This window comes from Ambystoma mexicanum, chromosome 7q, assembly GCF_040938575.1.
Source record: "Ambystoma mexicanum isolate Mex_15411 chromosome 7q, UKY_AmexF1_1, whole genome shotgun sequence".
NCBI lineage: Eukaryota > Metazoa > Chordata > Amphibia > Caudata > Ambystomatidae > Ambystoma > Ambystoma mexicanum.
Window position 1 is genome coordinate 600,879,065 of NC_090941.1, and position 15,226 is coordinate 600,894,290.

Here is a 15,226-nt window from a genome sequence, read left to right on the forward strand (position 1 = left end):
TGAAGCAGGTGTTGTGAACCAGGTGTCCCCATCGCATCCGGGGAAAGCAGCACCGTTGTAGGTTCCTTCTGGACTATAGAGAGGTAGTGCTTCTTCACCTGATTCTTCGGTTTATCAAAACGTTGCTGGTACAGAGCTACAGTCCCTCCTAGTGCACCAGGCCTTCCAGAGTGCCGGTACGGTGATCCAACTGTAGACCTTATGAATGGGGAAGGGGAGAAGGGATCCTTTTTATCCTCCTCAGGAACCAGTGAGTGGATACCACCCCAAATCACACACCAAACATAATTCAAACAGAGGGGTGGTCAGGCAATAGCAGGCCATGCCTCCAAGCATACCCAGGCATTCTGGAAATGTCTCCACACAAAGGAATGAATCCACATTGTTCCAGACAGGCACCTGCATATGGCAATCAGAACTGGTTTCAGGTGGACTACAGCTCCCAGTCCCGGGACACTCACAAATATATAACAACTAGTTATTTCTCTAGGCTTTTATCCAAAGCTCTTTCCATAGAGCAGATTTACATTACTAGCCAATCGATAGTAGTACTCACTTTATCAACCTGAAAGGCTGAGTCAACCGTGCCAGGATTTTAACCTGCGACCTGCAAATCTCAAACAGATCACAGTAGAGGATCACTTGTTAGTTATGTTACCACTCAGGTCTTTGATGCAAAAACCTAAAACCTCCATTCATATGAATGGAGTAGGGGGTCAAAAAGAACCCCAGTCAAGTAAAATGTAGTCTACCTAGTGGAACTATTTAACTGAGGTGAAATACCGCCACCAGTCTAGCCACATGACTAACAGAGAGAGTACTCTCACTGAGAGACTATGGGATACATTTGGGGAACCCCTGCCTTAGGAGTCAAATGGACTCTTAAGGCAGAGCGAAAACCACTGAGCCACACTCAGCCAGCTTGAGATTAAGCATAGCGGAGAGAAAACAAGTCATGAACCCAGAAAAAATAAACGAAATGTACCGGAAGCTACCACCTATGGTAAAAAGTCATTTTTACTATCTAAGGTGGCCTTACAAAGTGCCAGACTCCAAAGTGTGGTTCAAAAGTTTTTATTGAAAACACAATAAGGCAGACATATAGCCAACAGCCAGTATTGGGGCACACTAGCGGGTGTCCCCCCTCTAGTCTTAACGTGGGCTCCCACCTCCCTAACCCAGGTGTCCCTAAACCCCAGCGTGGTAACTATAAAAAGGTAAACCCTACAATCTAAGAAATTGCGAAGGTAAAAGCCTAAAAGGCCATAAACATATCCGTTTCCCACCAGCGTTGTTCTAAGGGCTTCCCTATGTTAACAATCCCCAGAACACATTGTGGGATTATGTTTTATCAAAATTGTGCATCAACTCCATGTGCCCTCTCCCGTCACGTTCCAAGATGGCCCTACTCTTCACTCTGCTCTGCTCTACTCTTGCCCTTCTACCTACCTCTCCTCCATTTCCTGCCTCCACATGCTCCACTCATCTGTCCCTCACACACTCTCCCCTCTCCTTCCTTCACCTTGCTCCTCTCCGGTCTCTCCTGTCCACTTAGGCTCTCTCACTTAAACTAAGCATTCACTCACTCACAGTCTACCTCTCACTATCTGGTACCACTCTCTCTTAGTACCACCAACACCTTTCCTATAATGATCTCTGCCCCAATATCTTCAATGCTTCACTCCACCGTCCTTACTTCCCCTAGTCTCTTGGTCCATCTCCTCTCCTCCTGAACTCAAAAGCACACCCACCACTATTATTCTTCGGCCTGCCTTTTATACTCCTCCCTTCCCATCATTTCTCCTCCTATCCATTGGTCTGTTGCTTCATGTGACCCTTCGGGCCAATCTACGGCTGCTCTTTCCCCTTGGGGTGTGTTTTCACATTGCAACTTTTCATATGCCTCTTTAGGCTCTGCCCTCTTTGCACATATACATCCAAATTTAGTTTTGGGCCTCGGAGTAATGCACTCTGCTCTGCTTTTTTCAAACACCATGGTAAGTACAATTGATTCAACACAGTGTGCTGCTCTTTGAATACAAGTGCTTTGGAGACTTCATGAGGACCACAGGCTTCTTTTCTCATTTGTGCCATTTGCTGTGGGGCAAACTGTGTTGGAATTCCTGTAATGGGAAAAAAGAACCCCAGATAGCATCAAAACGACAAGGTATGGTATGATTGGCAGTGGCACCATATCAATTGAAAAAGGTACATGCATGGGGGCAAAGACTGGGGATCTCCCAACTCCCACACCCCACCTCTGGAGCAGGACTGGTTCTGGTAAGACTCTGGTTGGTCTCCTGCCCTGGTTTGGTAGAGATCCCTGTTCCGCCGATATGGGGTCAAGCAGGCCAACAGCAGCACACTCGAAAGAACGATCTGGTCCGCAGAACTGTACGTTGGTTTATACAAATGGCAATCGGTACTCACTGGTCACTAAACGCTTTGACAGGTCTGATTCTGTGATAGTCAATGGACGAAGGCATATCCAGAAAATTAAGTTACACTGTAATCTTGCCTTATTTAATACAAGGACTACCATTACCACAATTCCATGCACTAAATTTAACCACATGACTGAGTCATGTGACACATTTTTAGGTTCTTTTCTCTAAACACATGGAAGGAATGAACTGCACAACACTGATTTCGTGAAGCGTTTGGACTTTGGCCATAGTGGGGAACCAGCCCCTGAACTCACAGGTATGGGCTTGACAGTACCTTCAGAGTATCTCACTGTTAGAACGATTTTCACAAATATTCATGTTATTTGACCCATCTGCGGAATTGGGTTTTGATGCATTGTCTTTCCTTGGCAGTTGCAACGTTTGAACAAATTCCCATGTACTGGGAATGTACCACACTGTATCAGTAACAGAGACTGCTTCAGGTATTGCTGCCCATTATTTTTACGTATTTGGATTTTTTTGACAACCCATTCAAGTCATAAGTCGATCTCTTGTCAAGGCAACTCATGCCTTGGGCTTCTTTGTTTATGTATTTTTCAGTTATTTGCTGCTTATTTTCTTGAGGAGAATCAACTACTTTAGAATTGGCCCATATATCTGCCCCCCCAGGAGGGCTTTGGGTTTTCCAACGCAGTTTGAATAACATACGGTAAAACATTTATTCATTCTAACATTTATATCACACACGGGTGACAATGTAACAATACATTTTACCACCATGAGGCGCATGAGGGATGAGCATTTTGATCATTGGCACAATAGTTTGTTACCTTTGCACTATGCGTGTACATGGGATTAACTAATTGTAAAAATGTACCAGTTGTTTATTCATTTAGGATTCAGGCTTATGGTGTTTTTTTTTTTTTCTCTCTTTTTTACATATTATTTTGTTTTCATCATATGGACATTCACATATTGGCACTTCCACCGCGATTTTTGGTTCGACAATATATGGTAATAAATCAAATATTTTTTATTTACTCCTTATTTACTTGGAATATGTTTCACATTGAAATAGTTGCTTTGCTCTTTGACATGATGTAATGTACATATGGGCTTTTTTCTTTCTTGTTTGCATTTCTCTTCTTTAACCCTGGCCTCCTCTTCTTCCTCTGCTGGTTAATTTTGTTTAAATTTCAAATGTTCTTATCTTTATGGCATGATTACATAATATATTGCTGTATTTGAATGCATATGAATCATACTAACACCACAGCCTTGCCTTGAAAAGGACCCTTTGTTCTGGGTCGAAACACGTGTCGGCAGTCTTGTTTTTGCATCATTTCATGAAATCTGTTTCAACAGCGTATTTTGACTGAAGAATCTACTTGCTTTGGACTCTTTGTTTCACCGTATCTGTTGTCCAGTTACACACTCAATTTGAATAGGACATTTACCATTTGCTCACGGCTGCGCAATCATTTAGAGGTGACAATTTCAAGTGTTTGTATACATTTAGACTCATACTGGTACATTTAGAATTGAATGTAATCGATAGAAATCAATCATATTATATATAGAAAGCTAGAACACTTACCTCTGAAGAGCCTTATACAAAGAAATAAAGAAAATCAGATGCTAGGCAGTAAAGTTTATGGAGATTAGCAGGACACAAGGTCGCCCAAACAGTATCCTGAGATTTGGAAGGCCTTCTTCGAAGCATTTCTTCAAAGGTGTCAAACTATAGAAAACCCATTTTTTTCCAGGGCATGAGAAACTAGGACATTTGATGGGCAATAGTTTGCAGTTTTACCCAAAGACCTTAATAAGGTTCCTATGCAGACTGAAGGACGGCCATGCCTAGGTCTACCGATTTTGGCTGATGGATCTCACAAAGGACAACCATCAATGAACTAATGTGGCAATCAAAATAGGATCCCTTTCAAAAGGAAGAACATGCATTGTAAAACACAGATACCAAGTCATGTACATACTAAAACTGCTTGCTCAATTTTCAGGACAAGGCACAATTCATAAATTGAAATACTTGTTTATAGGTGCATTATAAATGCCATATATCATACTGCAAGAAATAACAAAAAGCCGACATCTGATTACAGAGGACAAAACGTGGAAAAATGTATATTGTAGTCACGTGACTGAAGAACAGTCGATTACATAATATATTGCTGTATTTGAATGCATATGAATCATACTAACACCACAGTCTTGCCTTGAAAAGGACCCGTTGTTCTGGGTCGAAACACGTGTCGGCAGTCTTGTTTTTGCATCATTTCATAAAATCTGTTTCAACAGCGTATTTTGACTGAAGAATCTACTTGCTTTGGACTCTTTGTTTCACCGTATCTGTTGTCCAGTTACACACTCAATTTGAATAGGACATTTACCATTTGCTCAGGGCTGCGCAATCATTTAGAGGTGACAATTTCAAGTGTTTGTATCTATTAGCAGTTTATGAGGTGACTGCTGGTCCCTCTTTCGTGCAGCAACCCAATCTTATTTGGTTTGTAAGGGTCTCATTGACTTTAGTTTGTCTTCTCAAATTTAGTTCTAACCCAGCGCCTCACCACACCGGCACACCTCAATTTTGTTTTTCAATTTACCATGCCTTGGAGGCCTGCAGGGTTATCATAGCTTTTGTATTTGTACTTTTTCTACACGTCGCATTCTCCTATTTTGGGGTTAACCATGGCAGAATATATTGCTAATCGTGAAAGGGACAGAGTAGCACTCTTCGCCCCTAAAGGTAGCATGAGCAATGCCTTTTCCAATTATAGCAAAGCTACAGAAACACTCTCTAATAAATTTGTCCGATTGGAACGACTGTCCAAACGAGAAATAAATAAATATTGGGAGAAGGTATCACTCGATAATTATATTGAGCACAACATGATTCCTAGAGGTCTGCGTATTCTTATCTTTCCGGACTTCACTCATAATGATGACCAAGATCTAGCCCAGGAATGGGAAGAAAATCTTACGCTCAGTTCAGAGAAAATGCTCAAGTTATTGGTTATCCATGCTGAACGTGAACACACACGTGTCACTACACAAATTGATGCATTACAAAAAGAAATAGCCGAAATGGCCAATCCTAACACAGTTAAAGATAAAAATTATGATAAAATGCATGCTTTACTCAAGGACTATCAGGATGAGGTGAAAATCCGGAAATTTCGTAAATTTTATCGTGACGAAAGGGATTATAACAATGATCGAGTCTATACCTTTCAGGCGAAATTTGATCAGGATAACATCAAATCTGTAATCGCAACTCCCACCACCACACCGGTCTCATCTGAGATAGAATCCGAGGAAGATCAACCCAGTGCTACCGATAAAGGGGAGGAAAGTTTTACTCCTGCTCTTACGCACCAACGCAGAGGCTTTCTAGCTGAAATCAAACGATACAAAAAAGGCAACATCCCTAGCCAAACTGCTCTATCAAATAAAACAGTTCGCTTCACTGTCCCTTTAGGGCGACCTACTGAGGAGCAAGGGCCAGACAAAGGGAGAAACACAAACAAGAGGCACACTCGTTCCAGCTCCAAAAACTTGCCAACCAAATCGATACTCCGCACTTAGTTTGTAACTTATCAAGTAAGGTCTTGTCCTCCGCTGAACTGTCCCTTCTGAATAAAGGTCTTTCTTTTGTACCGAGTTGTCATTCTGATCTTATTGATTTATTCAAATTTATTTGCAAGCTTAGACTTAAAAAGTATTTCCATCAACAAGTTGCAATCTACAGGCCACATATTGCCTCTCCATCACTGAGTAGCTTAACCATTTCCGATATAGAAGACACACGACTTCTTATGTCACTTAACGTTGATACTGCTAGCACCTCCAATGGCTTACAACAGGAATTAGGCATTCACCAACATAATTTTGAAATGATGGAGCACAAACCCAGATCCAAATTTGTACCAGCTATTACTGATGCTACTGTTATAGACACCTTTTATCAGGCAGTCATTCAAGATATACACAAACAAATAGATCGTTCCCAGTTTCAGTCAACCAAGAGCAATCTCACTCTTTCCGAAAAAACTGCTCTCAAAAATCTTGCTGAGGATACGAGCATTGTCATTAAAGAAGCCGATAAAGGTGGTAATATTGTCATTTTAAATACTGCAGATTATATTACTATGGCCAATGAACATCTGAGTACTCCTGGATGTTATCAATTGTTACCTGGCAACCCTACCAAAGAGACGGTATCTGAATTGAAAGTTTTGTTATATGACTGGCACTCACGTGGGACATTGACAGATGAGGAAAAGGTTTTCCTTTACAGACCTAATCCGGTCATTCCTACAATGTATTTTCTGCCCAAAATTCATAAGGCATACACAACATTACCCCAGGTACGACCTATTATGAGTGGCTTAGGATGGGCCACTGAGGGACTTTCCCAGTACATTGATTCTGCAATCAAGGATATGGTACCAGCATTACCAGCCTACCTACGAGATTCCACTCAAACACTGGAGATTTTACATCAGTTAAAATGGTGCCCCAATTATCTTCTAGCCACGTTTGATGTTAAAGCATTGTACACATCGATACAGCATCGATTAGCTCTTCAAACCATTGATTACACTTTTCGCAACCACTCAGCATCACACAGTCAACATGTTTACATGATCAAAGATTTCTTGCATTTCACATTAGCACATAACCAGTTTTTGTTTAACAATCAATATTATTTACAGACGAAAGGAGTAGCCATGGGTGCAAAATATGCTCCTTCTTTGGCCAACTTATTCATGGGTTTTTTTGAGGACAAACACATATACACAGACCACCCATATAAACAGAATCTCATAGTATGGAGACGCTACATAGATGACGTCCTGGTCATTTGGAATGGGACGTCTTCGTCCTTTGTTGGTTTTTCTGAATATCTTAATCGTAATAATTTTGGCATAGAATTTTCTGGACATGTGAGCTCTCAGTCTATGGAATTCCTTGATCTTCAGATAAACATGGTGAACTACAAACTCAAACCTTTCGGAAACCCACCGCAGTTAATGCTATGTTGCATGCCTCCAGCTGCCATAAAAAATCTGTCATTTCTAACATCCCATTTGGAGAATTTTATCGTGCGAGACGTAATTGCAGTACTGACATGGCTTTCCAACATGAGTGTCGCATGATTAGGCGGAGGTTCTATGAACGTGGATATAGTAGTCAATGCATTAAGCAAGGGTTTAATCGTATCAACACATTCACTCAGGATCAGACGTTGGTTACGAATACAGAATCTACCAGACCAAGTCTGGAGTATGTACAGTTCATAACGAAATATTCAGAAGACCATTGTATGCTTTATCGCCTGTTAAGCAAACATTGGCATTTGTTGAGACTTGACCCAGAGCTTCTGCCTTATGTCTCGGCTACACCCAAACTCATCTTTACTCGTAATAAAACATTGCGCAACAAACTCTGCCCTTCGTTTTTACAACCAAAGCCTACTCATGCACAGCCTCTGACTTGGCTTCCACCCAAACCTGTTGGTTTTTTCAAATGTGGTCTATGCAATTTTTGCCAATATGCTCTTATTCAAAATACATTTAGTTGCCACCATGGTTTGTCAATTCACATCTCTGATTTTATTAATTGTAAATCGAAATTTGTGGTGTATGCTATTTTATGCGTATGCCGCAAAGTATATGTTGGTTCTACTATTAGAGAACTGCGAGTTCGCATTCGAGAACATTTTGCACACCTGAAGAGTCAAGATCCGAAGCTGCCTCTTGCACTTCATTGGCAGCAGAATCATCAAATGGATTCAGTAAAAGATCTTAAGTTCATTGGGCTCATTCAAGCACATTCCCACCCAAGAGGCGGGGACCGTCAATTACTTTTACGCCAGCTTGAGGCACGCACCATCGCCAAACTTCGTTGTACCAGTCTTGGTCTCAACACGGACACGGAACTAAATGTATTTTTGTAATGCTTTACATAAATGCTGGTGCACATTTCCTATACTTGCAGTAACTGCATTTTCATTATTCCCTGTTTGTTTTTATGTATTTACTTTAAACAACCCAGATCGTCAGGAATCGCTGCCAGTTTCTAATTGCTCATCCGTCCACTGCTGTCATTGAATATTCCAGAGATTTTTGATTTTTTCAAATATTTTTTTTTTTTTTAATTTCAATTAATTTTTTTTATTATTTCTATTTGCATGCACACTGCCATTACAGCTTATTATGCATTAGACTTTTATTTAATATTTATTAGTTGTGCTAACGGATGTAGACATTCTCTAGGGCACATATAAAATGCAAGCGCTTGCCTTATTTAATACAAGGACTACCATTACCACAATTCCATGCACTAAATTTAACCACATGACTGAGTCATGTGACACATTTTTAGGTTCTTTTCTCTAAACACATGGAAGGAATGAACTGCACAACACTGATTTCGTGAAGCGTTTGGACTTTGGCCATAGTGGGGAACCAGCCCCTGAACTCACAGGTATGGGCTTGACAGTACCTTCAGAGTATCTCACTGTTAGAACGATTTTCACAAATATTCATGTTATTTGACCCATCTGCGGAATTGGGTTTTGATGCATTGTCTTTCCTTGGCAGTTGCAACGTTTGAACAAACTCCCATGTACTGGGAATGTACCACAATGTATCAGTAACAGAGACTGCTTCAGGTATTGCTGCCCATTATTTTTACGTATTTGGATTTTTTTGACAACCCATTCAAGTCATAAGTCGATCTCTTGTCAAGGCAACTCATGCCTTGGGCTTCTTTGTTTATGTATTTTTCAGTTATTTGCTGCTTATTTTCTTGAGGAGAATCAACTACTTTAGAATTGGCCCATATATCTGCCCCCCCAGGAGGGCTTTGGGTTTTCCAACGCAGTTGGAATAACATACGGTAAAACATTTATTCATTCTAACATTTATATCACACACGGGTGACAATGTAACAATACATTTTACCACCATGAGGCGCATGAGGGATGAGCATTTTGATCATTGGCACAAAAGTTTGTTACCTTTGCACTATGCGTGTACATGGGATTAACTAATTGTAAAAATGTACCAGTTGTTTATTCATTTAGGATTCAGGGTTATAGTGGTTTTTTTTTTTTTTTCTCTCTTTTTTACATATTATTTTGTTTTCATCATATGGACATTCACATATTGGCACTTCGACCGCGATTTTTGGTTTGACAATATATGGTAATAAATCAAATGTTTTTTATTTACTCCTTATTTACTTGGAATATGTTTCACATTGAAATAGTTGCTTTGCTCTTTGACATGATGTAATGTACATATGGGCTTTTTTCTTTCTTGTTTGCATTTCTCTTCTTTAACCCTGGCCTCCTCTTCTTCCTCTGCTGGTTAATTTTGTTTAAATTTCAAATGTTCTTATCTTTATGGCATGATTACATAATATATTGCTGTATTTGAATGCATATGAATCATACTAACACCACAGCCTTGCCTTGAAAAGGACCCTTTGTTCTGGGTCGAAACACGTGTCGGCAGTCTTGTTTTTGCATCATTTCATGAAATCTGTTTCAACAGCGTATTTTGACTGAAGAATCTACTTGCTTTGGACTCTTTGTTTCACCGTATCTGTTGTCCAGTTACACACTCAATTTGAATAGGACATTTACCATTTGCTCACGGCTGCGCAATCATTTAGAGGTGACAATTTCAAGTGTTTGTATACATTTAGACTCATACTGGTACATTTAGAATTGAATGTAATCGATAGAAATCAATCATATTATATATAGAAAGCTAGAACACTTACCTCTGAAGAGCCTTATACAAAGAAATAAAGAAAATCAGATGCTAGGCAGTAAAGTTTATGGAGATTATTAGGACACAAGGTCACCCAAACAGTATCCTGAGATTTGGAAGGCCTTCTTCGAAGCATTTCTTCAAAGGTGTCAAACTATAGAAAACCCATTTTTTTCCAGGGCATGAGAAACTAGGACATTTGATGGGCAATAGTTTGCAGTTTTACCCAAAGACCTTAATAAGGTTCCTATGCAGACTGAAGGACGGCCATGCCTAGGTCTACCGATTTTGGCTGATGGATCTCACAAAGGACAACCATCAATGAACTAATGTGGCAATCAAAATAGGATCCCTTTCAAAAGGAAGAACATGCATTGTAAAACACAGATACCAAGTCATGTACATACTAAAACTGCGTGCTCAATTTTCAGGACAAGGCACAATTCATAAATTGAAATACTTGTTTATAGGTGCATTATAAATGCCATATATCATACTGCAAGAAATAACAAAAAGCCGACATCTGATTACAGAGGACAAAACGTGGGAAAATGTATATTGTAGTCACGTGACTGAAGAACAGTCGAGTTGTAAATTACTCTTCATCTTTCAGCTGTTACCAACACCTAAATGCACCTCTTACAACTTAAGTGAGGACTTCTTTAACTCACCAGAAATTTTCTGTAATATTCAAGAGGCTCCACAGTTCTAAATAAAAATGAAAATGGAAATATATCACTTGTAGAAAACAAAAAGGATTAGAACAAAGGTTTGATTATCAGGAGCACTTACGAAACAAGATCTGTTAATAAAAATCACATCAATTCAAGATCAGGTGTTCTTTATTTATTTGTATTGTGCCCGGTACATGTTATTCTTTTACTCCCTGGAGCCGTCACTGGATTACACATAAATCTTTAGCAATATGTAGAAGCGTCCCATTCAACATTTATAAAAATTTGTTATGTTAGATTATGTTACTGATGCTGTCTGCTAAGCTTCCATGGGCTCCAATGGATTGGAAAGAAAGGGGGATGGTTAAATTATTGGGATACGAGGGAAAACTAAGTATAGCTTTGCTGCTGTGTGCAGATCTGCAGTTCAGAAGTACTTGAGTGCAGGTTGAGGGTCTGCTTCTAGGTGGTTTATGTCAAGGGCATACATGCACATGTGTCCCAACAACTGGTGCTAGTGTGCATTGGTCAGGTCAGTAGTATATAGGTTGGCTGCAGAGGTGTAGAGTTCTGTTGTTCGATGTCTGTATGGAAGGATTTTAAATTGATGTGTGCGAATGGCATAGATGGTCAGCATCTTGTGTGTTTGAACGTCAACAAGAGTGTTAAGTGTTGGTGAAAACAATTTATATTTTGGTGAAATAATCTAGAATGTTAAGGATCAAAATATAGTGGGCCAACTGGCAAAGTAGAACAAACAATTCATTCAATGGGGTAATAAACTCGGGCGAACAATTAAAATGAGCATATTAGATCCGTTCTGTATCAAAAAGTAGAGATATATTACAAATAATTCAGTTTAATATTAAGAAAGCAAGTTATCAGAAATATTTTACATTTGCTACTTGTGCCTATGTATAAGCAATTTGAAACAAATTAGTTTAAAGGGTTTGCCTCAGCTCAATAAGAGTAGGACGTGAGGGAATCGGAGACACAGCGTTCCAAACACAGGGGGGGGGGGGCGAACACCAAAAAGGCCCATACTGGAAGGCGAGTATGCCTTAATAACTAGAAGTAGGTTAGCACTTCGAGTGGTCTCTCATCCCACAGAAATGCTTGTTAGTTGCACGGTATGCTAGTTGTGAACAGCACCAGTGCTTTAAATGTGATGCAGCAGATCTTAAAGATCGTTATCTAATGTAAAATAGGAGCCAGTGAAGCGAAATTAAAATGTGGGCAATATATCCCAAACACGGTACCATAAATTAAACGCACAACCGAACACCAGAAAAGTCTTCAGAGGTGCCCCGGTGGCAGGAGCAAAGACCTGAAGATGGCATTTCTGCTGCCTAAATGAGAAATAACTAAAGCCTGGACAGTGACAGAAAGGTACGAAGGAGGTATAAAGAACAAGTTACTTACCTGTAACGATTGTTCTCCAGCATGGGTCTGGCAAGGATTCACATGCTCATGAATATTTCCCGTCGTCAGGCTGGGAATCCTCTGTAAAAGAGAAACAGTTTCACTTACAAAACTGTATTTCTCACATAAACCAATCACTGTCATCTGGGTCATACTGCCCCCAGCCAATGACAGTCCTCACCCTAAGCCCCTCCTCTATCAGCCATGTTCAGATTTGGAAAGCACATAAAGTGGCAGTATGAACAAGAATAGCCCCGGAGGGGAAGGAGGGAGGGTTTGCATGTGAATTCCTGCCAGACCCATTTATTTTATTTATTCATTTATTTGTATTGCGCCGGTCGCCCGCAGGCATCAGGACGCCACATGAAGACACATCAGACAACAAGGAGCAATAACATGGAGATGGGACAATATACGGTGACGTAGTTCTGGGAGTTATTTAAAGCAGAGGGTTTTCAGCTTTTTCCTGAAGCACAAAAGGTTGGTTTCTAGTCTTAGGTCTACAGGCAGACTATTCCATTTGACAGCTGCGGATATGGAAAAGGCCTTGCCCATTCCAATGGATCTTTTGTGGGAAGCTGCTGTGATTTGGCCTCTGTGTTCGGATCTTAATGAGCGGCCTAGAACATATCTGGTCATTTTTGATTTGAGGTATGCTGCAGCTTTCCCATAAAGGCATTTATGTAGCAGCATCATGGCATTGAACAAGACCCTGTCTTCCACTTTGAGCCAATGAAGTTCCCTTCTGTCATTACTAATGTGTTCAGTCTTGGGTTTCTGCTTGATAATCCTGATGGCATTGTTTTGTATGTGTTGGAGTTTTGTGGTGCACTGTTTAATTGCACTAAGCATTTGTGAGTTTCTGTAGTGCAGCCGCAGTAGTATAATTGCTCTGGCTATTGTCGTACAGTTCTCTTCACTGATGTAGGGCTTTATCGCTCTTAATAGTCCAAGATGATATAGGCAGTTCTTTGTGACATGCGTGACTTGAGGATCAGCACTCATCGATGCCTCCATGATCATACCCAGTGTCTTAACCTTTCCTACAACCTGTATGGGAAGTCCTTGATATGGAAAGAAAGCGGTAAGTAACTTGTTCCTTCTCCAGCATGGGGTCTGTCATGGATTCACACGCTCATGAATAATGAATGTACAGCAGTACAACATTACACAACCACAGGAGGTGGCAAGGCTCAACAGAAGCAATTCACTCTTACCTCTGGAAAAGATTCACCTCAAGCGAACAGGTTGCGTAGCACTGGTTGGTCGACTCTGGACTCCTCCCTGGAATCCCTGTCGGCGCAGTAGAACTTTGTGAAAGTGTGCGTGGTTCTCCATGTAGCAGCCCTGCAGATGTCCAGCAGGGGCACACCAGCCAGGAATGCAGTCGTCACAGCAATCGCTCTGGTGGAGTGGGCTCTCGGATGGCCGGGCTGTGGTCGGTTCGCCAACCGATGAGCCCGAGAGCCTCCTTGAGATGGAAGCCTTGGACAAAGCCTTCCCATGGTTCACAGGACCAAAGCTCACGAACAGCTGTGAAGTCTTTCTAAAACTCGTGTGTGCCACGTAGAACTTCAGGGCACGAGCAACATACAGCGAGTGCAAGGCCCTCTCAGCCGGAGACAAAGCTTTCAGGAAAAAAAACAGTTTACATTTAAGGTTCGTTGAGGTGGAACTCCAATGGAACCTTGGCATGAAAGAGGTACGTCTGCAGCACCACCCTCGATTCGTGGAAAGTCAGGTATGGCTTGCAGGACAGGGCCCGTATCTCACCCAACCTCCTGGCGGAGGTGATGGCCACAAGGAAAGCAGTTTTCCACGAGAGGAACTTGAGGGGCCTGATGCATATGCTCGAAAGGCCCCTCCCATCCCCCATGAGCCTAGTCAGAACCACGTTGAGTTCCCACGCCGGGGCAGGCGCCTTCGCCAGCACGAAACATCGAAAAACTCCTTTGAGGAACTCCTTGACAAACCGATGAGACCACAGTAAAGACCATCCTGGAGACCTGGTGTAGTAGGAGATAGCCACCAGATGTACTTTGATCGGGCGTGCGCCAGTCCAGCCTTGGCCAAGGATAGCAAGTACGGAAGAATCTGCAGGGCCGTTACCCTCAGAGGGGTACTCTTCTGCGACTGGCACCACGTAGCAAAACGCTTCCACTTGTGACCGTAGGACTTCTGAGTCGACAATGCCCTGGCCTTGGCGAGGACCTCGCTGCAGTCTGCCGGCAACTCATATCCTCCAAACTCTAGGGATGCAGGAGCCAAGTCCTCCGGCTGAGCGATCCTGGGTTGTGATACAGGATTGCGTCTCCTTCTCCGTGAGAAGATCTGGGACCGCTGGTAGCTTGACCGGAGGCGACGCCGATAGGCTGAAAAGGTCTGGGTGCCAAATCTACCTCGGCCACACCGGGGTGATGAGTATCATCCTGCACGGACACCGTCTGAATGTGTTGACTCGTTGCAGGAGAAGCAATGGATGAAATGCGGACAGAAACATTCCTTCCCACGAGAAGGAGAACGTGTCCCCCAGATTCCTTGGCGGATGTAATCCGCTGGTGAACGTCTGGCATTTGGAATTCGCAGCCGTGGCAAACAGATCGATCTAGGGCCTGCCCCACTTGGCGAAGATGCAGTCCGCCTGGTCCTGCCAAAGTTCCCACTAGTGGCAGGAGCACAACTCCCTGCTGAGGGAGTCCGCAATGGTGTTCTCGACTCCCTCTAGGTGAAGGGGGACGAAGAACATTTCTTGTCTGACGGCCCGGAGCCACAGTTCCTGCGCTTCCAGGGAAAGGGCCAGGGATTGAGTGCCCCCCCCCCTTCTCATTTCCTGATATAAAACATTGTGGTGTTGTTGTCCGTGAAGATCCTCACCACCTTGCCCTCCAGACGGAAGGAACAACTTGAGGGCCCAGAA

The 15,226-nt window shown here is 42.0% G+C and overlaps 1 protein-coding gene across 2 annotated transcripts in view; it reads right to left on the minus strand.

The window, feature by feature from the left end:
- The window catches only part of EXOSC8 (exosome component 8), a 639,075-nt gene that overhangs the window by 570,623 nt on the left and 53,226 nt on the right, over positions 1–15,226 (minus strand). Inside the window, exons 1-2 of one of the 2 annotated variants that reach the window (XM_069640786.1) lie at positions 12,310–12,376; positions 10,885–10,921 (exon numbers count right to left, since the gene is read on the minus strand). In XM_069640786.1, the coding sequence (XP_069496887.1) occupies positions 10,885–10,921; positions 12,310–12,332 (60 nt within the window). In that variant the 5' untranslated portion in view covers positions 12,333–12,376. Of the gene's footprint in view, positions 1–10,884; positions 10,922–12,309; positions 12,377–15,226 lie in introns of those variants that run through there. The other variant, XM_069640787.1, reaches the window with a different exon arrangement.